Source organism: Pogoniulus pusillus, chromosome 14 (genome assembly GCF_015220805.1).
Source record: "Pogoniulus pusillus isolate bPogPus1 chromosome 14, bPogPus1.pri, whole genome shotgun sequence".
Lineage (NCBI taxonomy): Eukaryota > Metazoa > Chordata > Aves > Piciformes > Lybiidae > Pogoniulus > Pogoniulus pusillus.
In genome coordinates, this window is record NC_087277.1 from 20,696,103 (window position 1) to 20,723,260 (window position 27,158).

At 62.0% G+C, this 27,158-nt stretch overlaps 1 protein-coding gene across 1 annotated transcript in view; it reads right to left on the reverse strand.

Moving 5' to 3' along the window:
• Positions 1 to 17,817: 17,817 nt before the first annotated feature.
• Positions 17,818 to 27,158, reverse strand: part of PLEC (plectin) — a 74,563-nt gene continuing 65,222 nt past the window's right edge. Inside the window, exons 56-72 of the mRNA XM_064154335.1 lie at positions 26,860 to 27,066; positions 26,459 to 26,578; positions 25,908 to 26,077; positions 25,116 to 25,275; positions 24,838 to 25,038; positions 24,194 to 24,319; positions 23,712 to 23,855; positions 22,771 to 22,959; positions 21,969 to 22,083; positions 21,723 to 21,889; positions 21,005 to 21,167; positions 20,437 to 20,591; positions 20,286 to 20,360; positions 19,706 to 19,823; positions 19,362 to 19,543; positions 19,121 to 19,241; positions 17,818 to 18,748 (exon numbers count right to left, since the gene is read on the reverse strand). Coding sequence (XP_064010405.1) covers positions 18,663 to 18,748; positions 19,121 to 19,241; positions 19,362 to 19,543; positions 19,706 to 19,823; positions 20,286 to 20,360; positions 20,437 to 20,591; positions 21,005 to 21,167; positions 21,723 to 21,889; positions 21,969 to 22,083; positions 22,771 to 22,959; positions 23,712 to 23,855; positions 24,194 to 24,319; positions 24,838 to 25,038; positions 25,116 to 25,275; positions 25,908 to 26,077; positions 26,459 to 26,578; positions 26,860 to 27,066 — 2,499 coding nt within the window. The 3' untranslated portion in view covers positions 17,818 to 18,662. The remainder of the gene's footprint in view (positions 18,749 to 19,120; positions 19,242 to 19,361; positions 19,544 to 19,705; positions 19,824 to 20,285; positions 20,361 to 20,436; positions 20,592 to 21,004; positions 21,168 to 21,722; positions 21,890 to 21,968; positions 22,084 to 22,770; positions 22,960 to 23,711; positions 23,856 to 24,193; positions 24,320 to 24,837; positions 25,039 to 25,115; positions 25,276 to 25,907; positions 26,078 to 26,458; positions 26,579 to 26,859; positions 27,067 to 27,158) is intronic.

A 27,158-nucleotide genomic window follows, 5' to 3' on the forward strand; every position in this document is an offset into this window, starting at 1 on the left:
TCGGACAGGACCTGGTTCATCTCCTGGTCAAAGTAGCCACGCTGGTAGGCAGCTTCCACAGGCAGACGGTGGCTGTGGACGGGGTCGATGATGCCGCCGGTGGCGATCTGTGCCTCAAGCAGGCGGATGCCGTGTTCCTTGACGATCAGCTCCTTCTGCATGGCCTGGAAGAGGGAGATCTTGTCCCCGGTGTAGGGGTCCTTGTAGCCGGTGACAGCCCTCTCGGCCGACAGCAGCTTCTCATGCAGCTCGCTGCCCACCAGCCCGGCCGCCACCGCCTCGTCCACCGACAGCTTCTGGTTGCTGAGAGGGTCAACCAGGAAGCCGGTGGCCGCCTGCGCCTCCAGCAGCACCAGCGCTGTGCCCTGCCTCAGAATGCCCTTCCACATGGCCTGGTAAATGCTCATCTTCTCCAGCTTGGTGGGGTCGGCCTTGGAGGGCACCAGCACACCGGCGATGCAGCCGGTGCCGTCCAGGTAGCGCTTGACGGAGGCCATCTGCGTCACCTCCTGCACTGTCTTGGAGCCCTGCACCAGCTGGGCCAGAGTGTCCCTGTCGATGATGCCCGAGTCCAGCAGGTCAGAGGCGGTCACCTGCTTGCGGAGACCTTTGAACTTGACCTGGCTGCTGTGCTCCAGGGCCTCCTGCACCAGCAGGGTGAGGAGCCTGGCCAGCTCGTCCAGTGCCAGGCTGCCAGCCCGTGCCTGTCCCAGCAGCTCCTGCCTCTTGGTATGGGTGACATAGGTGGAGAAGAGAATCTCCCAGAGGGACACCGTCCTGGCCTTGAAGGCTCCTTCTGGGACCTCGGTAGTGTAGGACTTGAGAGACCGCTCCAGCTGCATCTCCAGCTGCTGCTCGTGTTCTGGATCCTTTCTGGAGCCCACAGCCTCACTGATCTTGTCCAGGCCATTGGCATGTCCCTGACCCTCAGCCTCCATGACAATGGTGGTGAGCAGGGTGAGCAGCTCAGAGATGGTGACTGTCCCGGCCTTGTACTGCTGCAGAAGGTCCTGTCGCCGGTGCTCGGAGACGTAGCGGGAGAAGAGGAGCTCCCAGAGGGTAACGCTCTGGCCCTGGAAGAGGCCCAGGCCTAGGGTGGTACGGGTGCTCTGCAGAGCTTTGCGGGCATCCTCCGTCAGCTGGTAGAGCACCGAGCCCTTGTCCATCAGCTGCAGCATCAGCAGCCCCGTGGCCGGGTCGGGCACGCAGCGGCGCAGCAGCTGCAGGTAAGTGAGGTTCTCCTGGGTGTTGGGGTCAAAGAAGCCCTTGGTGTCGTCGCCAGGGTTGGACAGGACCTGGTTCATCTCCTGGTCAAAGTAGCCACGCTGGTAGGCAGCTTCCACGGGCAGGCGGTGGCTGTGGACGGGGTCGATGATGCCGCCGGTGGCGATCTGTGCCTCAAGCAGGCGGATGCCGTGTTCCTTGACGATCAGCTCCTGCTGCATGGCCTGGAAGAGGGACATCTTCTGCCCTGTGCATGGGTGGCTGTAGCCTGTCACAGCTTTTTCAGCAGAGAGAAGCTTTTTCTGCAGCTCGCTGCCCACCAGCCCGGCAGCCACTGCCTCGTCCACTGACAGCTTCTTGTTGTTGACTGGATCGATAATGAAGCCAGTGGCTGCCTGTGCCTCCAGCAGCACCAGTGCTGTGCCCTGCCTCAGAATGCCCTTCCACATGGCCTGGTAAATGCTCATCTTCTCCAGCTTGGTGGGGTCAGCTTTGGAGGGCACCAGCACGCCGGCGATACTTCCAGTTCCCTCAAGGTATCGTCTGACACTCTCCATCTGAGCAATGTCTTGTACTGTCTCCTTTCCCTTGTGGAGCTTCTCCATTGTCTCCTCTGTGATGATCTGTGCACTGAGAAGTTCTGATGCTGTTATCTGCTGTCTGAGGCCCTGAAACCAAATGTCAGTTCTGGCCTCCTCTCTTTCCTTGATAATGTTCAGGATTGTCTCAATGATGCCCTGGAGAATGTGGTTGGATTCCTCTTTGTATCTCTTCACCAGCTCTTTCCGTTTTTCCTCGGTGATGTACTCAGAGCAGAGCAGCTCCCACAGGGACAAAGCCTTTCCTCTGTATTTTCCCACTGGCACCTGCACCTTGGTGGCCAGCAGGGCCCTTCTTGTCTGTTCATCAATGTAGAAGTAGTCCTCTTCCTTCTCCATCACCTGCAGCAGGTAGAACCCAGTGTCTGCGTCTTTGGCACACCTCTGCAGGAGCTGCCTGTAGCTGATCTTCTCCTGGGTGTTTGGGTCTATGAACCCTTTGCTGCCATGGTCCGGGTCGGACAGCAGGAGGAACATGTCGTCATCCAAGCAGCCGCGCTTGTAGGCCACCTCCACAGGCAGGCGGTGGCTGTGGACAGGGTCTATGATGCCGCCAGTGGCCAGCTGGGCCTCCAGCAGCCGGATGCCATGCTCCTTGACCACCATCTTCTGCTGTATGGCCTGGAAGAGGCAGATCTTGTCTCCTGTCTGAGGCTCTGTGTAGCCTATCACAGCCTTCTCTGCCAGCAGCAGCTTCTCCTGCAGCTCTATGCCTACCAGCCCGGCAGCCACTGCCTCGGCCACTGTCAGCTTTTGGTTCCTCAGTGGATCAATGAGGAACCCAGTGGCCACCTGTGCCTCCAGCAGCCCCTCTGCACACTGCTCTGTCAGAAGGCCCTTCTGCAGGGCCTGATAGATGCTCATCTTCTCCTTCCTTTTTGGCAGCAGCACCCCAGCAATACATCCAGTGCCATCCAAATATCTCTTGACAGTGTCCCTCTGGGTGAGGCTGGCAAGCGTGAGGCTTCCATCCTGCAGCTGATCCAGAGTTTTCTTGTCGATGACCTCAGAGCTGAACAGCTCTGACACAGACACATCCCCGCGAAGCCCTCTGACCTTCAGGGCTTCTGCTTTTTGCTCTGTGTCCTCAATGACCTTGCAGAGGAAGGCTATGAGGTCTTCCAGGGTCATGGTCTTGCACTTGTACTGCATCACCAGCTCCTTCTGCTTTTGCTTGGAGATGTAATGGGAGCAGAGAACCTCCCAGACAGAAACTGTTTGGTCCTTGAACTTTCCAATTTTCACTTTGAGGGTCTTGGAGCGCAAAACCTGTTTGGTGGCCTCATCGATGTAGAAGTACTTTCCTCCTTCCTTCACCACCTGTAGCATGTACAACCCGGTGTCAGAGTCTTGGACACATCTCTCCAGGAGCTGCATGTATGTGAGGTTCTCGTGGGTATTGGGATCAAAGAAGCCCTTGGTGTCATCGCTGGGGTCAGAGAGGATCTGGTTCATCTCCTGGTTGAAGTAGCCGCGTTGGTAGGCCACCTCCACGGGGATGCGGTGGCTGTGGACGGGGTCAATGATACCACCGGTGGCGATCTGTGCCTCGAGCAGGCGAATGCCATGGCTCTTCACAATCAGCCCTTGGTTCATGGCTTCAAAGAGGGACATGGGGGCCTTGGTGTAGGGGTCAGTGTAGCCAGTCACAGCCCTCTCAGCACACAGCAGCTTCTCAAAGACCTCCCCTCCAATCAGGCCTGCATCCAATGCATCTTCCACTGACAGCTTCTGGTTCTTCTCTGGATCGATGATGTAGCCGGTGGCCGCCTGTGCCTCCAGCAGCACCAGAGCTGTCCCTGGCCTCAGGATGCCCCTTCTCATGGCCTGGTAAATGCTCATCTTCTCCGTGCTTGGCTGGATGAGCACCCCTGCTATGAAATTGCTGCCCTCCAGGTACCTGCGTACAGAATCCATCTCAGTGACCTCTTTGACCGTTTTCTTCCCCTGGTTGAGCTCATCGAGGGTTTTCTTGTCTATCAGCTGGGACTGGAAGAGGTCACTGGCAGACACTCGCTTCCGCAGGCCCTGGAAGGCAAACTTCCTGCCCCGTGCCTCAGTCTCTTCGATGATGGTGGTGATGATGGTCACGATCTCACACAGAGCCTCGGTGTTTTCATCCTTGAACTTCTGCACCAGCTCTCTTCTCTTGCTGTCTGAGAAATATTCCGAGTTGAGAAGGTCCCAGATGGACACTGTCTGGCCTTTGAACCGCCCGATGTTGACACAAATGGTCACAGACTTCAGCACGTCCATGGTTTGCTCATCCACGCAGAACGTGGCGTCCTCTGACAGGGGAAGCAGCCAGAGCCCAGACTCAGCATCACGGATGCACCTGTCCTTCAGCTGCTGGTAGGTCACCTTCTCCTTAGTGTTGGGATCAAAGAAGACTCTGGTGGTGTCATCCACCCGTGACAGTGTTTGGTTCAGGTCCTCATCGTAGAAGCCGTATCTGCAGGCGGCCCGGAGTGGGAGGTGAAGGTGGTGGATGGGGTCAATGATTCCTCCTGTGGCCAGCTGGGCCTCCAGCAAAGGCACAGCATCTGCCAGAGGAACCAGGTCCTTCCGGAGTGCCTGGCGCAGGGAGATGGAGCTGCCTGTGTAGGGGTCCGTGTAGCCGGTCACTGCCCGCTCGGCTAGGAGGAGCTTCTCAGTGAGCTCCTCACCAACCACAGCTGCTTTCACAGCGTCCCTCACGCTCAGTCTCTGGTTGGTGGCAGGGTTCGTAAGGTGTCCTGTGGCCACCTGAGCTTCCAGCAGCCTCAGAGCAGCCGCGGGGAGGAGGAGGTTGCTTTTCATGGCTTCATAGAAGCTCATCTTCTTCTTGGATGCCTCTACAAGTACTCCAGCGATGCTGCCTGTGCCCTGTAGGTACCTGCTCACACTCTCCATCACAGCCACCTCCTCAGGAGTCCTTGTGCCCTGAGCCAGTTCTTCAAAGGTCTTCTGGGTGATGATGCCAGTATCCAGCAGCCAGACTGCAGGGACACCTCCCCTCAAGCCTTCCAAAAAGATCTTGGAGCCAGCTTTCATCTCCATCTCCCCAACCAGCCTGAGCACGAGAGCCACCAGCTGCTGCAGTGATGTGTCCTGGGAGCGGAACCTCTCCATGAAGTCTCTCCTCTGCTCCTCGGTGAAGTACCCAGAGTGGAGCAGCTCCCAGAGGGACACGCCCTTCTCCTTCACCACTGTTTCCTTGAAGATCTGCTGGATCTGCTGGTCAGTGTAGCTGGGAGCTGCTGGCTGGGCCAGAGGCAGCAGATGGAAGCCAGAGACCTCATCCTTCTGGCAGCGCTCGATCAGCTCGGCGTAGGTCAGGGGCTCCTTGCTGTCTGGGACGCAGAAGGCTCGAGTGCTGTCGCTGGGCATGGAGAGGGCCTTGCTGGTGTCCTCATCCACACACCCTCGCTTCTGGGCAGATTCGGTGGGAAGGTGGTGACCACATGTTGGGTCAATGATGCCTCCTGTAGCCATCTGCACCTCCATCAGCTGCATGGCCTGCTTGTCAGCCACCAGGCCCTTCTTCATTGCCTGGAAGAGGGGGATCTTCTTGCCCGTGAAAGGGTCTTTGTAGCCTGTGACAGCCCCTTCTGCGTGCTGCAGCTTCTCATGGACTTCTGGCCCGATGACACCCTCCTTGATGGCATCATCCACACACAGCTTCTGGTTGGTCACTGGGTCAATGATGAAGCCAGTGGCAGCCTGGGCCTCCAGGAGTGGCAGGGCAACTCCTGGGACCATGATGTTCTGCTTCATGGCCTCGTAAATGCTCATTCTCTGGTTTGAAGGCTGGAGGACAATGCCCCCAATGCTGCCTGAGCCGTAGAGGTACTTTCTGACAGAGTCCATGTGCAGGACCTGCTCTGGTGTGACGGAGCCCTCCAGCACCTTTTCAAACAGGACCTTGTCAATGACACCAGTCTCCATCAGGTGGTAGGCACTGACACTGCCTCTCATGGCCGAGAACTTGATGGGAGCCCACTTCTTCATTTCTTCCTCCAGCATGGCCCGGATCTGCTCCAGGGTGATCTTCCTCAGCTGATAGTGGTTGAAGATTTCCCGACGCCTCCCCTCACTGAAGTATTCAGAGTTCAGCAGGTCCCACACAGAGACCTTCTCCCCACGGAGCCGCCCGAACCTGACAGACATCCAGGAGCTCCTGAAGACCTTTCTGGTGGCATCATCAACGAACTGGCGCTTCCTGCTGTTAAGGGGCAGGAGGCAGAGCCCAGTGGATGCCTCGGTGATGCACTTCTCCTTCAGCTGCAGGTAAGTGAGGTTCTCATGGGTGTTGGGGTCGAAGAAGCCCTTGGTGTCATCACTGGGGTCGGACAGGATCAAGTTCATCTTCTTGTCAAAGTAGCCGCGCTTATAGGCCACCTCCACGGGGATGCGGTGGCTGTGGACGGGGTCGATGATGCCGCCGGTGGCGATCTGTGCCTCGAGCAGGCGGATGCCGTGCTCCTTGACGATCAGCTCCTTCTGCATGGCCTGGAAGAGGGAGATAGTGTCTCCTGAGTAGGGGTCTCTGTAGCCTGTGACAGCCTTCTCTGCTGACAGCAGCTTCTCATAGACATCCGGGCCGATGACATTGGCTCTCAGAGCCTCATCCACCGAGTACCTCCTGTTGGCAGTGGGGTCAACGATGAAGCCGGTGGCAGCCTGGGCCTCCAGCAGGATCAGAGAGGTCCCTGGCCGCAGGAGGCCCTTCCTCTTGGCCTGGTAGATGCTGATCTTCTCCTGGGAGTCAGGTAGCAGCAGCCCTGCGATGCTCCCTGTCCCTTGCAGGTACTGCTTGACGGTGTCCATGCTGACAACGTCTTTGGCTGAGGTTTCTCCTTCCTTCAGCTTCTTAAACAAGTCCTTGTTGATGATCTCAGAGCTCAGGAGCTGGTCAGCTGTCACCCGCTCCCTCAGCCCTTCAAAGGTGGCATTAGCAGTGGAAGCCATCTCCTCGATGGTGGCACTGACCTCCTTCCCCAGCTCCTGTGCAGAGAGTGTCCCTGCAAGGTACTGCTGAGCCAGGGTGGCTCTCAGCTCGCTGGGGATGAGGTCGGAGAAGAAGAGCTTCCAGAGGGACACTGGCTTGCCCTTGAACCTGCCCAGAGCAATGGGCACCCACGTGTTCTCCAGAACTGCTTGGTTCCTATGGTCAAAGAAGAGCTGGGTCCCCTCAGGCCCTTCAAGAGGCAGCAGCAGGAGCCCTGTGCTGGGGTCGGTGACACAACGCTTGAGCAGCTCTGCATAGCTCAGCTTCTCCTTGGAGCTGGGGTCGAAGAACCCCTTGGTATCCTCAGTGGGGCTGGAGAGGAGCTGCCTGGTGGCCTCGTCCAGGTGTCCCCATCTGCAGGCTGTCTCTGGAGGGACACGGAGGTGCCTGCCTGGGGCAATTATGCCCCCCGTGGCCAGCTGGGCCTCCAGGAGGCAGAAGCCAAGATTCTGGGGGATGAAGCCCTTCTTGGTGGCTTGGAAGAGAGAAAGCTTCTCCCCAGTGCAGGGGTCCCAGTACCCAGTGAGGGTCCTCTCTGCTGAGGACAGCTTCTCGTGAAGCTCTGGGCCAATGAGACCCACTCTGACAGCCTCATCCACAGTGAAGCTTTTGTTCTTTATGGGGTCCGTCAGGTTGCCCATGGAGGCCTGGACCTGCAGGAGCATCAGAGCAGCTCCAGGCACCAGGAGATGTTCTTGCAGTGCCTGGTAGAGGCTTCTCCGCTCACCGGAGGCTAGGACAACCCCGGCCACGCTCCTCATCCCGCGCAGGAACCGCCGAACCGAGTCGTCCTCTGCCACCTCCTGGGTGGAAACTCTTCCCTCCTCCAGAGCCCTGAAGGTCTCAGGGCTAATGATGCCAGACTCTAGCAGGTCCCTGCTGCTCACCCTCCCTCCCAGCCCAGGGAACGTGACCTGCAGGGGCAGCAGGAGAAAGCCTGAGACTGGGTCCACCATGCACCTATTCATGAGCTCCCTGTAGGTGACCTTCTCCATAGTGCTGGGGTCGAGGAACCCTTTGGTGTCCTCACTGCTGGAGCCGGTCAGAAGCTGGCTCAGCTCTTCACCCAGGCACCCCCTCTGATAGGCAGCATCTGCTGGCAGCCGGCAGCCAGTCGTGGGGTCAATGATGCCACCGGTGGCCACCTGGGCCTCCAGCAGTCGGGTGCCCTGTTCCTGCCCGATCAGGTCCTTCTGCATGGCCTGGTAAAGGCAAATCTTCTCCTCGGTGTAGGGGTCCACGAAGCCGGTGGCAGCTCTCTCTGCAGCCAGCAGCTTCTCCTTCAGCTCCAGCCCCACCAACCCCAGCTGCACAGCTTCTGCCACTGAGACCTGCCTGGTCCTCACTGGGTCCACCATGGAGCCTGTGGCAGCCTGAGCCTCCAGCAGGCAGAGCGCTGCGTCCAGGCTCAGGAGATGCTCTCTGGTGGCATCATAAAAGCTCATTGTCTTCTTAGAGGCCTCCACATACACCCCAGCAATGCTCCTGGCCTCCTTTGAGGGCTCCTGAGGAGCGTCCATGGTGGTCACACCCCCACCAGTGGCTTTCTTCTCTTTGCAGGGGAATGTGTCCTGGGACAGGTGAATTGCTGCCGGCAGGTCCTTCAAGTGGGACATGGGCTCAGCATGGCCGTTCAGGGCTGGCTTCCTCTCCATGCTTCTGCTACTCTCTGCCCTCCTGATGGACTCCCCTCAGAGCTGTGGAGACTCTGGAAAGAGAAAGGGAAAGCTGGGTGAGAAACCAGCTCGTCTCTGTTTCATGCTCCATGTGGGGAAGAAACATCTCATGGGCAGGAGGAAGGAACAGCTGGGGGAGTCCACCCACTGACCCAGCACTGCCAGGTCACCACCCATGGCTCTCAGCACATTTCCACAGCTTTGAGACTCCTCCAGGCACGGGCACTCCACCACTGCCCTGGGCAGCCCGGGCCAGACCTGCACAAGCCTCAAGAGGCACAAATTGTTCCTCAGGGCCAACCTGAACCTCCCTTGGGGCAACTTGAGGTCAATTCCTCTTGGCCCAAGAGACCTCCGCCCCAGCTGGCTCCAGCCTCCTCTCAATCACTTGCAGGCAGCCAGAAGGTCTCTTCTCAGCCTCCTTTGCTGCAGGCTCCACACCCCCAGGGCCCTCAGCTGCTCCTCACAACTTCTCCACACCCTTCTCCTCTTTCTCCAGACCCTTCCCAGCTCCCTTGCCTTTCTCTGGAGACCTCCAGCCCCTCAAGGTCCTTCTTGGAGCTGAGAGCCAAAGCTGACCCCAGCATTGGCCTCCCCAGTGCCCCCACTCCAGGGGGCCATCCCTGTCCTGCTCCTGCTCCCCACCCCGGGGCTGTTGAAGACCAGGCTGCTGGGCGTGCTGCCCCGTGGGCTGCCTCATGCTATGGCCTGCTCTATGTGGAAGGTCCAGGACTGGCACAGCAGCCCCAGAGAGAGCTGGTGCCGCTCTGACCATGCCACGGTGATGAGGACCAGCCATGTCTCACTGTCTGAACCTCACAGCCCCAGGTCCCTCCCCGTGTAATCTCACCAGGGAGCAAAGAGCACGGGGCCAGTGGTGGCGGGCACCGTGCCCAGTGCCCTGCTCTTTGCTGTTGCAGTTCTGTTCACTTAGCTCCACCCCACCGCGCCCACCCCAGGTCATCCCACGCCCCTTGCTGTGCCAACCTTCTCTTCACCAAGTCCCCTGGTCTCTCGCTGCCCGTCCCGGGGGCAAGGTCCCGACAGGCACTGGCTCCTGTGCCGGCTGATGTCAGCGGGCAGGGATCTGCCCAGGCAGTGCTTCTGTGTTTGCAGGGTGAGCGCTGCCAAGGGGTGGGGACGGCAGGTGGGACGGGCACCGAGACTGCTCCTGCCGCTGGGAAGGGCCCAGAGGAGCAGGGAATGACAGTATCGTTGCAGTGGGAAGAGACCTTCCAGCCCATGGAGCCCAATCACTGACCAACCACTGCCAGGGCACCACCAACCAGGTCCCTCAGCACATCTCCAGAGCTTTGAGACCCCTCCAGGGATGGGAACTCCGCCACTGTCCTGGGCAGCCTGGGCAGGGGTGTGCCTGGCAATGAGGAGGTCCCCTCTTGCAGGGCATCCACAGGTGTCAGTGCTGGCCACCTTCATGCCTGGCACCACATAAAACACATGATGGCCCTGGCAGCACCTCACCACCAGCTCTGCCCACCCTGGTCCTGATGATGTGCCGCCCTGCAAAGCTGCTCCTGGCCCCACAGCCATTTCCTGGCACAGGGGCCAGGTTAGCTGGCACAGGCTGTGGCATGCTTGGCACAGCCTCCTCCAGGTAGTGGAGGTTGTGCCACACTGGGCAGAAGGTGGGCACAGGCTGGCTGTGCCATGGGCACAGGGTTGGGAAGCACTGGTGGGGCTGTGGTATCCAGAGAGCCCTATGCAGATCCTGGCACATCCCAGACCCCAGCAAGACGGTGGCACTACCAGTTGTAACATGCTGGCAGCCTGAATGCCTGAGGGTGGGGGTCTGGGGCAGGCCTTGCCCCGGGCTGGGGTGGAGGCTGCTGGTGGAGGCATCTCAAGGACTCTTCTGCCCTTCGTCAGAAGACGTCAGCCCCACGGAAACTCTTGGTAACCACACTGCCAGTGTGCCAGCTGCATTCCTGGCACAGGCCCACACCTTGGCACCTGGGGCCATGCTCTCACCCTGGCACTGCTGCCCCACGCCTTTTGGTGCTGACTGCACCAGGAAAGGTGCTGACGTGAGCTGTGTCTCTGGTGGGCACCACATGGAACCATACTGGGCATCGTGCGGACACCACAGGCACGGTATGGCCCCCTCGGCACCCTCCCGTGCCACCAGCCCATGTGCGGCTCCCTGCCTGTGTGAGTCACTGCCCAGGCTCTTCCTCCTGTACCCAGCACATGGAGAGCAGTGTGGGCACCCCTGCCCCACAACCGTGGGGTGAGACCCCACAGCTGCCCCACATCCCTTGGGACAAGCTCCCACACCTCACACACAAGAAATGCCCCTCGTAGCTGTCCCACATCCTATGGGATGAGCCCCACATCTGCCCCACATCCCACAGCACAAGCCCTCCAAGAGTGCCCAAGTCCCACAGGAAAAGACCCCACAGCTACCCCACATTCCACAGGACAGCCCCCATGATGAGCCCACACAGCTGCCCCATATCCCACAGGACCAGGCCCCACATGTGTCCCACAGCCCCTGGGGGAAGCTCCCATGAGTGCCTCACGTGCCGTGGGATGAACCCCCACAACTGCCTCACATCCCACAACTGAAGCTCCCACAGCCACTCCATGTCCCATGGGGTGAACCCACAGAACTGCCCCACATCCCATGGGATGACCCCACACGGCTGCCCCGTGTCCCACAGGATGAGCCCCATGGCATCCCTGAGTCCCCTGGGACAAGCTCCCCCCCTCCCAGAGTTGTCCCCTCTGCAGTCACCAACCTGCTGGTGCCAGCTGATCAGTGGAAGGCTGCTGGGGGCCGTGGGTGGGACTGGGAGTGGGGACTGGTTTTACTGGAAGAGCTGGGACCAGGCGGAGGCGTCTGCTGGGGTGGGGGGAGTGGGGTCCCTAGTGGGAGCTGGGGCAGGGGGTACCGGGGAGAGCTGTGCGCTGGGCAGTGACCAGGGGCACAGGGGGAAGGGGCCACCTAGGGCATTCTGGGGGCATCAGCTCTGAGAGAAGCTGCTCCCAGCTGCCCTGTCTCCAACCCCACCCTGCCCCCCAGCCCAACCCCTCTGGTTCCTGCTCAGCTGGCACACAGCAGGGGGCACAGCACCCAGATCCCACTGCTGGCTGCTGGCAGAAGAACTGCTGCCAACCTGCCCCACTGAGCACCTGGCATGGGGCAGAGTGCTGAGAGAGGGGCTTGCACCCTACCCACGGTGAGGACAATCTCATGGCACAGTGTGTCCACATTCCTGGCTCCTGCAACATGGTGCTGCCAGTGCCCCGTGTGCCCTTTCTCACCGGCTGCACCCTTCTTGGCACCCCCTGCCTGCATAGCTCCACTGTGCCTGTCAGAGCCCCGAGATGGCACCGGCTTTGCCCTGGCAGCCATCCTGCCCTCACCATCCCTGTCCCCATCCCGCTCCTGGGGCATGACAAGCCCGGCTGTGCCCGTTAGAGCCGCGGTGTGGCATCAGCTTCTCCCTGGCAGCCACCCCACCTGCCCTCATTCTCATTGTCCCTATCTCTCTCCCGGGGCACGCCAAGCCCAGCTGTGCCCGTCACAGCCCTGAGGTGGCAGTGGCTTACCTCTGGCAGCCACCCCACCTGTCCTCACTGTCGTTGTCCCCATCCCGCTGCTGGGGCGTGCCAAGCCCAGTTGTGCCCGTTAGAGCCGCGATATGGCACCATCCTCTCCCTGGCAGCCTCCCCACCTGCCCGCCCGTAATGCCCATCGCATTCCTGGCACACACCGGGTTCAAGAGGTCACCGTCTTCCCGCTGTGCTCGGTAACAGTGCCCGGCGGTGCCCACCGTGCCGTGGCACCCTTGCGGCTGCTGCCCTACACTCGCTGTCCCACCCCGGCGCTTGGCCGTGGCCCAGGCGGGCCGCGGGCGCGGTGATGCCGCCGCATTCCTGGCATAGCCGGGACCTGCCCGAGCGCCTCCGCCCGCCCACGCCCCTGCCGGGGCCCCTCGAAGCCCACCCGTGCTCTGCTCGCCCTGACTTCCCCTACCTGCCGGCGGTGCTGGCCCAAGGGGCAGCCTGGCGGGTGCCCGCGGTGCCGCTGTCGGCGCTGCGTGCTGCTCGCCAGATGGGCACCTTTAAAGCTTCGTCCTCCCCCGCCCCATGACACATGGGCCCTGCCCTGCCAGGAACCGTCCCCATGCCCCCCCGCTGCCTGCCTGCATTGGCAGGGGGCTGGCACCACTCAATCCCTTGGCCCCGCCGCTGCCCTGCCTGCGCCGTGCCCCTGTGGAGCGGTGAGGGGCTCATGGGTTCCACAAGGGCTGCGGTGCGGGCGGGTGGTCCATGCCCATTTTCAGCCGTTTGTTTGGGCAGTGCCCACCAGAGCAAAGGTGAGACCTCCACGGTGCCGTGTGCCTGTGCCGCTCATCCCCAGCAGCCTTTTGTCACCCCACAACCTCCTCTTCACCCACAGTCAGGGCAATGCCTCTGTGCTTCGTCCCCATGGCATTTCCCACCCAGCTCCTCTTCCCTGGCTCACCCTCCTTGCCTGACTCTGGCCTGGCAGACCCCAGAATTCCAACTGCCAACCTGATGCTGGCACCACGGCAGCTGGTATGGAGAGGGAGGAACCTTTCCTGCTGCTTTCAGCCCTGCCTGTGACCTTGTCCATGCACACAGAGCCCAAATTGCCCAAAACATGCCTGAGACACCCTGGTGCCACTTAAGTCACCCGAATCCCCCTGCCCAGCCTGTCACCAGCCCCATGCTCTCTCCTCAGACCGTGTGCCCACGGCCAGCACTCTGCTTCACCCTGAGCACCACCTCTGCTCTCCTCAGTGCCATGGGTGCTCGGTGGGCATCGAAGGAACAATGGGGGCACAGCACATGGCAAAAGGGACCTTTGAGGTTCTGGGGGTGTCATGCCACAGCCCCCACTGGTGCCAGCCTGACAAGGCAGGGTGCCCAGACAAGGATGCTCAGGGCTTGAGCAAGATGTTTACAGGGTGTGGGATCTGTGTTGTTGGAGACCTGCCTGTATCCAGGTGCAGAGGAAGCCCACGGTGTGGCACTGCATGGCACAACAGGGTCCAGTGGGCACACAGCCCTGGTATTGCCTGTGGCAAACCCCGGCAGTGATGGTGGCACCCACCCAGAGGGGCATTACCCCAGGGTGGCATGGCAAAGCTCCCAGACAGAAGCCCCCACTGTGCCTGCAGTTGGGCAGTGCCAGGCTGATGACCCCAGGAGGGCAGAGGGTCCCCCTGGTAACTCCAGAGCAGCCAGAGCTGGAGCCTGGCCAAGGTGATGCCCAAGTCCCACAGAGCAATGCCCAAACAGCACCAGTGGGTCAGTGAGAGGGGCAGGGGCTGCAGTCACCCTGGCAGGAGTGTAACCAGTCGCTGTCCGCACGGCACACAGGCAGGAGGCCAGCGTGGTGCCCGTGGCTGGCACTGAGGTGCAGCTGCATGGAGGTGCTGAGGAGCCAGAAGCCGTGGGCAAACAGGGCTGGGAGGTACTGTGCTGCAGAGGCCTTGGCACAGGTCATCACAGGGGGCTTGGAACCACTGTGCTGCCAATACCACAGAGCCTTCTGCTGCCGAGGCTGCAGGTGCCAGCCTGGTCACTGGGGTCTGTTTTCCCCTACATCCACCCCAGGGCTCTGCCAGCCCACACTGGAAGAGAGGATGAGCAGGGGACCACAATGGGCACAATGAGCTGGGGATCAATGAGCCTGGCACAAGGGACACCATCTCTCTGTGTGACTGCAGGGACAACAGGGGGCAGACATGGTACCCCTGCCCCGGGGCAGCGTGGCTAGGCCATACTGGGCGATACTGGGCGATACTGGGCCGTGCTGGGCTGTTCTGTACTACGCCTGGCGACGCTGTTTTGCTTTTGCTTTCTTGGGCACAGGCCCAAGGGCACAGGAAAGGGTCTGGTTATGGTAATGAACAGTGTTGGGCAGGCACGGTGCCAGCATCAACCGTGCACAGCCGAGTCAAAACAGCTCAGATGCTTCCGAGACAAAGAGGAGACAGGCATGGGCACCTCTGCCCTGCCCATGGGCGGCTGCTCTGTGGCTGCTGGCCCTTGGAGCCTCACTTCCACCCCTCTGTGCCAGCCATGGAGCTATTTGGTGCAGGGACGGAGATGGCCCAGCAGGGTGGGCATGGGGACAGCCCAGCAGGACGGGCATGGGGGCAGCCCAGTGGGGTGGGCATAGGGACAGCCTGGCAGGTGTGGCATTAGGATACAGCTGTTTGGTGGTGCTGGAGTTGGTGTCATGGTGGTGGGATCATTGCACAGTGGTAGATTTGTGGGGCAGCTGATGGCCCCAGCTGTCACAGTCCTATACCAGTGCCAGCTGAGCCAGGACATGCCATCTCACACCTCAGGAGGGGCCTATGGCATGGGGTTTGCCCATGCTGCCAAGCATCACCAGGCTGCCGAGCATCACTCCTGTCCCAGCTGCCAGCAGCCAGGGCTTTGATGTCCCAAGGTCCAGCAGCAAAGGGGATGACCCTCTGGGGGTCTGGTGCCTCTGGGGGCTCTGGGAGTACCCCTGGTGGCACAAGTAGGATGACAGCAGTAGCACAAGGGGTGAGTGCAGGGCAAACCACACCAGTGCCCAGGCCAGGTGCTGAGCTCAGCACCGGGAAGTGCCTGCCGGGGCTTTGCTGCCCGATAGGTGTGCCCACACCCACAGGTGAAGGTGGGCACTCACACGGGAGAAACACGTGTTTGGTCCGATCAATTGGCGGCAAGAGGCCACAGGCAGGGGGCAGGAGGAGGGATTTCGAGTGGAGCTGTCCCGTCCCTTGCTCCACCACAGAAGTATGCACTTAGCTTAAGATAACAGAGCAATAAATAGGAACTAGTGGGGCTGATGGGGAGGAAAACGTGGGGGAGACAACCTTTGTGCATGAGCAAACAGAGGAAGAGACACACGAAGGACACTCCTGGTTTCGAGTTCACGGAAGGACGCCTGAGGAAGACCTCTTACTTCACCACTGAAGACCACCAGAGGGACTACCGGATAAAAAGAGAGGGCGGCAGAGAGACCTCCCGTCCTTGGGGCTGGTAAGGAAACCCAACCTTTTCTCAGGACTAGCCACGAGTGTGCAGGAGAACAGGGGGCAGGAGGAGCAGACTGAAACCAAGGGCAGAGCAGAGCCTCCCCGCGCCCAGGCCTGCGCCTGGCTCGATGCCCACACCTCCATCAGGAGCCTTACTGAACCTAAGGACATGCCTTTTATTTCTGACCACAGGTGGGGACAGCTGGGCACGGGTGCCAACACCTGCTGGCAGCGGGGGCCTGAGAACCCCACCAGGACCAACCCACACGGCACCAGAACCTCCTGCCCTGCCAACCTCCAGCTCTGCTGTGCCATCGCCTCCACCCCTGCAGGCATCCCAACCCCCTGCCCAGCTTCACACAGGGCAGGATGGAGGAGTCTTGGAGCTGCGAGGTCTTGCCCCATGCCCAGCAGCAGGCACTGGGAAAGGGCTTGGGGACGTGGGTGCAAATTGTGGGCTGAAGGAGCTGTCCTGGCACAGGCTGGGGTCATTCAGAGGGCTGGGAGTCACATCAGAGACTGACACCCTTGAGGGTCACACCACAGGTTGGTACCGTCAGAGGTTGCTACAGATACTGGGTGCATCCTGCCCGGCCTTGCAGAGGGGACAGAAGGTGTGGGGGACACACATGTGGCAGCAGTACCCTTTGCCAGGCCCTGGGTGGCATGAAGCAACTGCTGCCAACGTGACTCCAGCACGGGGCGGCTGTGTGGGTCGCCTCAGGTTGGGCAGGACCCGCTCCCAGGTTTCCCACAGCTGGGGCAAGGGTGGTTGGGCAACAGGGTGGCACCCACCTGCCACTCCCAACTCCATGGGGAGCTCACAGCCTCCCTGGGGATCTCACCAGCCTCACAGGGACCTCACCAGCTCCACGGGGTGCTCACGGGCTCCGTGGGGACCTCACCAGCTCCATGAGGCACTCAACGGCTCCATGGGGAGCTCACAGGCTCCGTGGGGACCTCACCAGCTCCATGAGGCACTCAACGGCTCCATGGGGAGCTCACAGGCTCCGTGGGGACCTCACCAGCTCCATGAGGCACTCAACGGCTCCATGGGGAGCTCACAGGCTCCGTGGGGACCTCACCAGCTCCATGGGGACCTTGCCAGCAACGTGGGGTGCTCAAATGCTCCATGGGGAGCTGACTGGATCCCTCACCGGCTACATGAGGGACTCACAGGCTCTGTGGGGAGCTCTCTGGTGGCACAGCTGCTCCACCTCATTACCACAGTACCCCAGCATCAGCCCCACTAGAAACACAGCTGAGTGGCACCGGGACCCAAGCGTCCACCCATGATGGTGCCCACTGGGGCTCAACCTCCTGCCTGCTGTTCAAGGAGCCACCTGTGCAGCAGAACCATGGTGATGGGCTCCTCCAGCATCCCTGGCACAGCTGCCCCCTGTGAAGGCTTCTCAGGGCATCCCTGCCCTGTGCCACATCTCCCCAAGGGTTTCCAGTCTCGATGGCCCCTGTGTGCCCACCCCAATGGGCAGTTTTCCCCCAGCTCCAGCCCTGATGACACAATGTCAGGGTCCTGGCACTTGGCAAAGTGTTGGCTTTGCTTCCCAGCTTATAATCAGTCCTTGGGGCTCTGGCATGCTGCCAGGAATGCTGGTGGTGCCAGGTGTGTGCCCAGGCTGGTAGCAATAGCCCGAGGTTCCCACAGGCAGAGGAACGTGCAACATGTGCTGGCAGCACCAGTCCCACACTGGTGGCACCAGCCCCATGACCCACTGTGCCACCCCAACCTGCAGCCGTGCCCCAGCCCACCTGTCCTGAAACTGTCCCAGCATCACTCTGGGTGGGCACCACATGGGCATTCCAAATGCCTCTGTAGCTGTGGGGTGGCAGAAGTGGATGGGGACAGGGCATCACCCAGTGCTGCCCACCCCCATGGGCGTCATCTCAGGGCCATGGGCAGAGGTGCTGGGCACAGCAGGGATGCAAGCAACACTTCCTCAGAAAGGAGGAACATGGCACAGTGCCCACTGGCACCTGCTGCAACGCCCCCAGCTTGCCAGCCGCAGCTCCGGCGCCACACGGCTCTGCCGGCTGCACCCAGACAGGGGCACACCCAGTCGTGCCCAGCCACTGCATGCCATCCTGAGGCCCAGGCGTGCCCAGCCACTATGTGTGCAGCAGCTTTGGTGATGCTAAGGAAGGATGGCCCCCACCTGAGGCACCGGGCCCTGACAGCACAGTGAGCAGAGGGACAGGGTGGCAGGAGGATGGAGGGACAGGGTGGCAGGGGGACAGAGAGAGAGACGGGGGACAGAGCACGGAGCAGCCCCAGCTGCTCATAGAAAAAGAAACCTACACTTTATTGTGGCTGGTGGGGCCGTGCCAGCCGTGCCAGGGTTACATTCAGCTCTACTGCAGTCCGTTAGCATGCGTCAGCGGGGGGGGTGCAGTCCTGCCACCCGTGGGTGCCACAGGTGGGATGGGGCATGGGCATGAGCAACCCCCTGCCTGCCCCAACCCTGATGGGGCAAGTTGGGGGCAGCTGTAGCCAGGCACACACTGAGCGCCCGAAGGCGGGGGTGAGGGTTAGCACCAGAAATTGGGCTTGGCATCCACTGTGGGGCACTGGTGCCCAGTACCAAGCCCAGCCACTTCCCACTGTGGCACGGGTGGCAGGATGGGAGACTCCCTCCAAGCAGTGCCAAATGCCAGGGGGCACCAGTGGCCAACACAATAGCCCAGGAAAAGAGTCGTGGCCATCTCAGGGGCACCTGGGTGCCCTGGCTGCCCCTGCATCTGCGTAGTGCTCCTGGCAGCTGCCCAGGCACTGGGAGAGGGCATTGAGGCTCAGACCACCAGAGCTGCCTGGTGGGGTGGGAGGGAGGGGTGGGCAGAGAGTAGTGCCAGTCAGAGCCTTGGGGTGGGTTGGTGCATGGCAGGGAGTACTTGCATATATGCCAGGGCCAGGTCTGGTGGGATGGGTGAGCCCTGGTGACATTGGTAGTCTTGGTGGCATCAGTAGCCTCAGTGGGTGGGTGATGAATAGAGCTCAGCCCTTGCAGGTGGGTGCCCGCTCGGGGCAGGGGGTGGCAGTGCCAGTCTGGGGGCACACAGGGCGCACAGCTGTGCCATCCTCCAGCCCTCGGGAGGATCCTGAGTGGGGCACTGGGCACGGGGGGTGTCAGCGGCAGGGGCTGCGGTGCTCCGGGGGGGCCTCTTCAGGCGGCTCTGCCAGGGCCAGGGGGTGCTGCTGGGGGGTCTCTGAGACTGGAGGGATCCTGGGGTTGGGAGCAGCCCCATGGCCCTGCTCCACAGCCCCCCACTACCCTGCCCCACAGCCCTGCCCCACATCTACCCTCCACTGTGCCCCACACTGCCCCACGGCCCTGGCCCACGGCTTCCCATGCCCTCCCCACACCAACCCACCACTGTGGCCCACATCACCCCTCCATTCTGCCCAACGCTACCCCACCATCCTGCCCCACGCTGCCCCAGTGCCCTGCCCCACATGCCCCCTTCACCCTGCCCCACATAACCCGGCCCCACATCACCACACCACCTCCAGCTCTCCCATGCTCCCCAGCCCCCCCAGCCCCGTGCCCCATGGGGTGGGCAGGGTGCTGCCCGGAGGTCCCTCACCGGAAGGTGCCAGGGCGGCGGTCTCCTGGGGCGCGGGACCGGGCAGCTCAGCGCCGTCGGGCATCAGGGACGCCCGGGAGCGAGGGCAGCGGTCTCCGGATCGCGTCCTCCGCAGCACCGACTTGGGGAGGACAGGGAGGTCAGCACCCACGGGGGGTGGTGACCTCTGTGGGGAGGAAGGTTCGGAGGCGCGGTGACCTCGAGGGGAGGTCCGGGCTCTGGGAGTGCCCCCACGCCTCACCTTCCGGGCCAGGGGGCTGCTGGGGGCCGAGGCGCTGCTGTAGAGGCTGAGGCTGGAGCTGGAGCGGCTGGGGGACAGCGCTTTGGGGGAGGGGGACGCGGGGGTCCCCGCGCCCTTGGTGGCCCCGAAGGCGTCGGAAGACAGGTAGCGCTCGTTGATCTTCAGGTTGGTTCTGCCCTTCACTGCGGAGGCACAGCTGGTAAGAGCCGGGCGAGCCCGGTGGGCACCACAGACCTGCATGGCACCGCGGGCAGCGGGGACACACAGCACAGCGGTACCGGGGCTTGCCTGGCCTCCTGCCACCACAGAGCGTCCCGTGGGCACCCCGAGCTCCCCACACCCACCTCTGCAGGGGTCGTTCTTCACCAGGAACTCGTCCAGCGCGATCCAGCCGCCGCCGACCCTCACCATCAGAGTGCTGCGCAGGATGCGCACCATGCGCAGCTGCTGCGACTCCCCGAACTGCGGGCAGCAGGTGGGCACGGGGTGAGGCTGGGGGAAGGGGGGCACAGCAGGGACCCCCACCCAGCTCTGTCCATCTGGGACCCATTCATGCCCACCGTGCACAGGATCTGTGTCATGTGCAGCTGCTGCGGCTCCCTGAATTGTAGGCATGAGGTGGGCACAGGGTGAGGCCCGAGGAACTGGGGTCTCAGCAGGGACCCCCACCCAGCTGTGCCCATTTGGCACCCATCCATGCCCACTGTGTGCAGGATCTGCACCATTTGCAGCTCCTGCAACTCCCTGAACTGTGGCATGACGGTGGGCATGTAGGCCACAGCAGGAACCACCACCCAGGTATGCCCACAGTGTGACGTCTGAGTCCAGTGATCCCATGGGACATAAGGCCGTGGGAAGCTGTGGAAGCAAGCCTGGGGGCTGCCAGCTGTGGTGGTGGCAACGCCGGAGTGTGCTGGCACTTACCCGGTACCTGTTGGCACTGATCTGCTCCACCTGGAAGCGCTTGGCGCAGTTGCACTGGGCCACCTGCCTGTTGACCTGGAGAGAGCAGGCCAGGATCAGAGCTGCGCTGGGACCCCCGGCCCCAGCCCCGCGGGCAGCAGGGCTGCCCTACCTCGTCCTGTATCTGGTCGGCGTCGGCGCCACGGCGCAGCGGGTCGCGGCTGGGGTGCAGGGCGCTGACGAACTCGCAGTAGTCGATGAAACCGTCGCCGTTGGTGTCGAAGATGGCAGCCACCGCCGTCATCTCCAGGACATTGGTGGGGAACTCTGCCAGGGCAGCCACGCAATGAGTTGGCACCTTCGAGGTCATCCAGCTCCATCCCCCCTGCCGCAGGCACGGATGCCTTCCTCCGGCCCAGGCTGCTCAAGGAGCCTTGAACGGGTCCAAGGATGAGCTGCCCACAGCTCCTATGGACAACCTGTTCTAGTCTCTCACCACCCTCCTGGGCAAGAGCTTCAGCCTAGTGTCCACTGCCCCCAGCCTGCAGCCTTGCTGGGAGCCCATCCTTGGTCAGCCTCATCCCATTGGGCTCACCCAGACAGCCTGGCCAGGTCCTTCTGGAGAGCCCCAAATGCCCTGGAGAGCCTCACTGGGCCATGCTGACCCACACCTATTCACCAGACCAAAGCCCCACGGGGTGCCCAGCCCAGCAGCCCAGCAGCCCAGCCCAGGCACGCACTGGAGGCGAGGACGCTGGTGATGAACTGGCGCTGGGTGACACGCCCGGCCTGCTCCCGGTCGATGCCGCGGAAGACGTCCAGTGCCCGCGCCTTGCGGCGCCCGATCCATTGCACGTAGCGCTGGCGCCAGGCTCCGAAGTCAAAGTGGGCAAACTCCTCCAGCTCAAGGGGTACAGACTCAGGTTAGTGGCACCAAACCCCCTGGCACCCACCTCATGCCACCCAGGGCAACCATGCTCTGTCCTGTGCTCTGCCCCACATCATGCCCATAGTGTGCTGTGTGCTCTGCCCCAAAATCTGCCCTACACTGTGCCTCACATCATGCCCACACCATGCCCCATGTTGAGCCCCACACTGCACCACATGCTCTGTCCTACACTCTGTCACATGCTGTGCCCCATGCTGTGCTCACACTCTGCCTCATGCTTTGCCCCACACTGGGGCTCACTCTGCTGAGCTCTCCCCACTCCTGACCTCTCTGGGCTCTCTCAAGGACCTCAACACTGGTGGCTGCCAGGATGTGCCCAGTGCCACCCACAGGACCTCCCAACTGAGGGGCAGGTCCAGGAGGGCTCCTGGGCACTGCCTGCTCCATCTCACCCACCCTGGGGATCATCTCCATCCTTGTTCCACCCGGGGCCATGGGGTCCCACAGTCAGGGGCCTGGCTGAGCTGGAGGTGCCCCTGGGGTGCCCCATGGTGTCAGGGGCTGGGTACCTCACGCAGCCGCTGCTGGGCTGTCTCCAGACGGTACTGCCGGTCCAGTGCCAGCAGCCAGAGCTGCTGCCAGCGCTGCAGGAGCTGGGCCACCAGCGGGCTCTGGGGCTCCAGCCCCCCGAGTGGCACTGCCAGTGTGCCCACTGCCTTCCCACTGCTGCGGCGACCTGCAGCCAGCAAGACAGGCAGTGAAGGCACTGACGGGCATCCTGCAGTACTGCGTGGCACGGGGCAAAGAAGCCTTACGTGAGGGCAGCCGGCGGGTGGCTGGGGGGCCCATATCAGAGCCTAGTTTCTGCTTGCTGCTCTTGGTGACCTTCTCCACCTCAGGCTGTTTGTGGTTCAGCTCCTCCATGAAGACCTGCAGCAGATCACCAGTGCTGAGTGCCCACTGGCAGTGCCAGCATGGCCCCAGAGGTGCCTGACTACTGGCACTGCTGAGCATGGGGTTGTAGTTGGATGTGTGGCCACCATCAAAGTAGCTCTGCTGACCCCTCCACAGGACCCTCCTTTAGGGAACCATGGACCCATGGAATGCATTGAGTTGGATGAGGTCTCCAAGCTCATGGAGTCCAACCAGCACTGCCAGGGCACCACCAACCCATGGCCCTCAGCACCACAGCCTGCAAACCCCTCCAGGCATGGGCACTCCACCACTGCCCTGGGCAGCCCGGGCCAGGCCTGCACAAGCCTCAAGGGGCACAAATTGTTCCTCAGGGCCAACCTGAACCTCTCCTGGGGAAACTTGAGGCTGATTCCTCTTGACCCAATGCTTGGCACAAGAGATCTCAGCCCCAGCTGGCTCCAGCCTCCTCTCAGGCACTTGCAGGCAGCCAGAAGCTCTCCCCTCAGCCTCCTTTGCTGCAGGCTCCACACCCCCAGGGCCCTCAGCTGCTCCTCACATTTTCTCCAGATCCTTCCCCAGCTCCCTTGCCCTTCTCTGGCACTTTGGCTCTGCACCAGCAGCTCCTGCCATGGCCTTGGTGCTCTAGAGCTGTGGCTGTGCCATGCCTGAAAGGTGTCAGGGAGCTGGGTGAGGGCCTCTCACCGTGTGCTGGGCACTGAGCTCCTCCAGCGCTTCAGCCTCCTCGGGCAGCGGCTCCTGGTCCCGCAGGCTCAGTGCCTCCTCGGCTGATGCCATCCACTCTGCCAGCCGTGCCACCTCCTCCCGCTGCGCCGCCAGTGCTGCCGCCTGCACCCGCAGCCGCTCGCCCTGTTGCTGGGCCCAGCTCAGCACCTGCAGCACCACTGGGCCTCAGTAGGATGGCACCAGAAGGGTGGCACCAGGGGCATGGGACAGGGTGGGCACTGGGCAGGCATGGGGCTGGCTGCCTTGCTGTCTGACCGTGGGATCAGGGCTTAGGGGGAGCCATGGTCAGCCCTGCCATGGGGCTGGCACAGACTCCTGCCAACAGCCCTAGTGGGTGTGGGGCAGGGATGTGGGACAGGGATTAGGAACATTGCCATGGGGCAGGGTTGTGTCCCTATGGCCATGCCAGCTTCCCTGGCAGTGGGGCTGGAGGGCCCTGGAGCAGATCCAGATCCAATCCCAGAGACCCCAGACCCCTGGGATCTCTAGGATCTGGGATCTCTGACACTGGAAATCCCAGATCCCAGGCTGCTGCTGGCTAGGGCTTGGTGCCAACGTGGCAAAGGCTCAGTTGAACCTGCTGGAGCCATCCCAGGAGGGCAGGGACCTGGAGCTTCCCCCCTAAACCCTCAACACCCAGAAGCGTCCCTGGCAGCAGGATCTGGGATGGACATCCCCAAGGTGTTGCTCTCCAGGGACACCCTGCCTGGGCCAAGTGGCATCTGGCACCACATGGGACTGAGCCATCACCATCTGGGTGGCACCACAGAGGCCCTGGTGACACCAGGATGAGAGAACAGGGGTGAGTGCAAGCCAGTTGATGTGATGGCTCCCGGTGGGTGACATGGGGTCAGGGTGGGCAGGAGAGCTGAGATGGGTCACTGGCACCACCAACCCACCTCCTGGAAGCGGCTCTTGGCCACTGTCACCCAGGACTTGATGGTGACAATGGAATCAGGGTGGCAGGTAGCCAGGATCTCCTCCCCCAGCGAGGTGATGCACTCCAGCTCCAGCTCCTGGCACTGCAGGGACTTCAGCAGCTCCTGGGGCACATGGAGAGTGGCACAGCCAGGCCATGGTCCCTGACACCCACCGCACACCCTGGCACCATGAGGACCAGCCTCTACCTGGGCTGGGTATGCAGTGCAGTGAGCACAGCCACCAAGCATGGCATGGAGTGTTGGCATCCTCAATCTCCACACCTCAGGGTTCTGGAGGCTCCAGCCCCTTTGACTTGGCATGATGGGACCCAACAGCCCACATCTTGGGGTGGCTCACCCCATGCCCTGCCAGGGGCTAGCTAGAGCCAAGTGACATGGGACATCGAAGGGCATGGATGGAGCCACTCTGGAGACAGGGGCTGGAGGGGGCTGGCACCAACCTGCAGCTGGCCCTGGCACTCCTGCACAGCTGCCTCCTCCTCGGGCAAGACGCCAAACTTGAGGCTTTTTTCTGACTCTGAGAGGCGACCCAGGAAGGACTGGACCAGGCTGTGGAACTCCTCTGCCTAGCATGGGTACCAGGGCACTTGCTCAGTGCCCACCTCATGGGCCCCGAGACCCCCATCAGACCCTGAGCCCTGCAACTTCTGCCCGTGACCCCCAGCAGCACCTCATAGAGCAGGGCACCCTGCAACGTGCTGCCAGTCTGCCCCAGGCACCCTGTATGTGGGCACACCTACAGCAGTTCACACCCAGCCTGGCACCTGGCCTGGCACCCAGCCATAGCACCTTGTGACATGGCCACCCACTGTCTGGGCACCCCATGGAGAACTCCACAGCAAAGCCACCCATTGCCTGGGCACCCACGGGCACTTGCCACTCTGGCATCCCACAAAGCACCCTGCAATGCAACCACCTACTGCCTGGGCATGCCATAGCCACCCACCATGTGGGCACCCCCAAAAAGCACCTCACAGCCTACTCATGGCCCCTGAACAATCTCCCCACAAGGAGGCACCAGCTTGAGACTCTGATCTCTCTATCTGGGGAAGCCTTGGGTTGGTGTCTACCCCATGGCACCCACCTGGCGCAGGGCATCCTCCAGCCGGGTCTGCTTGCAGACAGAGAGGGCACAGACCAAGTCCCAGCGGGCACTGAGCTCCTCCACCTGCTGCTGCAGCCACTGCGAGTCGCCAGTGCCAGCACTGCCCCGCGGCAGGTCCCGCAGCCAGCGCCTCAGTGCCCGCACGCAGCTTGCCCGCTTGCCCAGTTCCTTCTGGAACACCTGGGGACAGTGGGTGGCACAGGTCCCACCCAGCCTCCTGCTGTCTCAGCGGGTGGCACAGGCGGGGGGACACTCACCTTGTGCTTGTCCATCAGGTCAGCCACCAGGTCGCGGTGCCCGCTGACAGGCGTGTCCTGGCTGAGCTGGGGCTCAACGTGGCACAGCCAGTCCAGCAGTGCCCGCAGTGCCTCCGAGAACCTGCCTGAGAACAGCAGCTGCTCCTCCAGCTGGTGCTGCCTGCCAGGGGGCACGGGCAGTGCCAGCTCAGCGCCACAGCACAGCATCAGTCACCCCATGGCAGTACCATGGCTGGGCACTGACCCCGACTGACCAACAAGGGGCTGGGGAAGGTGGTGCCAGGCAGGTGTCCGTGGAGGACAATGCCAGGGCCCTTGCCCAGGAGCCACACGGCAAGCAGGGCAGAGTCCCAACCTATCTCATCTCCACCCCATCCCAGCTTCATCTTCATCCCATCCCAATCTATCCCTATCCCATCCCAGCAGCATCTGCATCTCCATCTCATGCCTTCCACATCCATTGCCATCTCATCCTATCGTTATCCCATTCCATCCTCATTTTCATCCTCATCCCATCACAACCCATCCTGTTCCAACCCACCCCTGTCCCACCCTCATTTTCACCCTTATCCCATCCTATCCCATTCCCATCTCATTCTATCCCATTCCATCCTCATCCTCATTCCTGGTCCCAGCCTGGCCCATCCCACCTCCATCCATCCCATTCCCATCCCACCCCCATCCATCCTCTCTCCATCCCATTTCCATCCTACCCTCATCCATCCCCTCTCTCCTTCCCATCCCATCCCCATCCTCACCCTCATTCCCATCCCATCCCTGTCCCAGTGTCACCTCTCAGCAGCGCGGGCACAGAGCCCATCCCATCGCTGCTTCAGCTCCCCCAGCAGCTCCTCCAGCGGCTGCAGGTCCTGCTGGCACCGTGCCCGCTCCCGCAGTGCCCGCCCGCTTCGCAGCGTGGCCTCCAGCACCGGGCGCTTGGCACGCAGAACCTTTTGGAATGCCTGCAGAGAGGGCACAGCTGAGACCTGCACCCACCCTAGGCACTGGCACCTGCACCCCTTCTCTGGCATCTGCAACCCCTGCCATCTACAGCCCCTCAGCACTGGGGCACTGCCATCCCACCAGGAGATGGCAACCTTCTCCTGGCCTCCACCTTGTGCTGGTTCTGCTGGACCTTGACCTCCTCTCCTGGCCCTTTATGTTCTCCTGATCTGCACATTCTGCTGGGCCAGTTGGACCCTCTGGCCCCTACCTTGTGCTGGGCCAGTTGGACCCTGATGTCCTCCTGACCCCCACCTTGGTGCAGCCAGCTGGCCCTTGACCTCCTGGAAGCCCACCTTGTGCCCAGTCAGCTGGTCCCTGACCCCCTCCTGGAAGCCCACCTTGTGCTCAGCCAGTTGGCTCTTGACCTCCTCCTGGCTCATGCCTGCATCCTGCGGCACCTCCAGGCTCTGCTCCACCTCCTCCATCCAGTCCAGGAGCAGCCGCCGGGACTCGCTGAACTGGAACAGAGGGGCAGGGTCTGGGGAGGTCCTTGTGCCCAGCACAGGGCCTGGGGAGATTCTTCTGTCCAGTGCAGAGCCCCAGGGGGAAACTTCTTGTGTCCAGCACAGGAACAGGAGTGACCAAGGCAACCTGGTCGAGGAGCCACAGCAGGCACCCAAAAGATCTACATGGCCTTGGCACCACTGTGGCATCACCTGTGGTCCCTATGCTGGACCTGTGCAGCCCCAGAAGGACCTACATCTCTGGCATCACATCCCTGGCACTGCATCCCTGGTACCTGCTTGGCATGCTTGCGGGCGTCCTCCAGCTGTGCCCCACGCTCAGCTGCCCGCTGCAGCACCTTGCCCAGCCGCTCCCTGGCACTCAGCAGCAGGTTCTGGATGACAGCTCCATCCTGCCTCCTGCTGAAGTCCCTCAGGCGGGCAGCCACGGCTTCCAGCCCTGCCAGCTGCTCCCCATGGGCACTTGCCTCCTTCAGCAGCGCCTGTAGGGAGTGGGCACCGCTGGGTATGTGGTGATGGCACCAGGGTGGAGCAGGAGAATCCCAGCACAGCCTGTGTGGAGCTGACTCGCCCC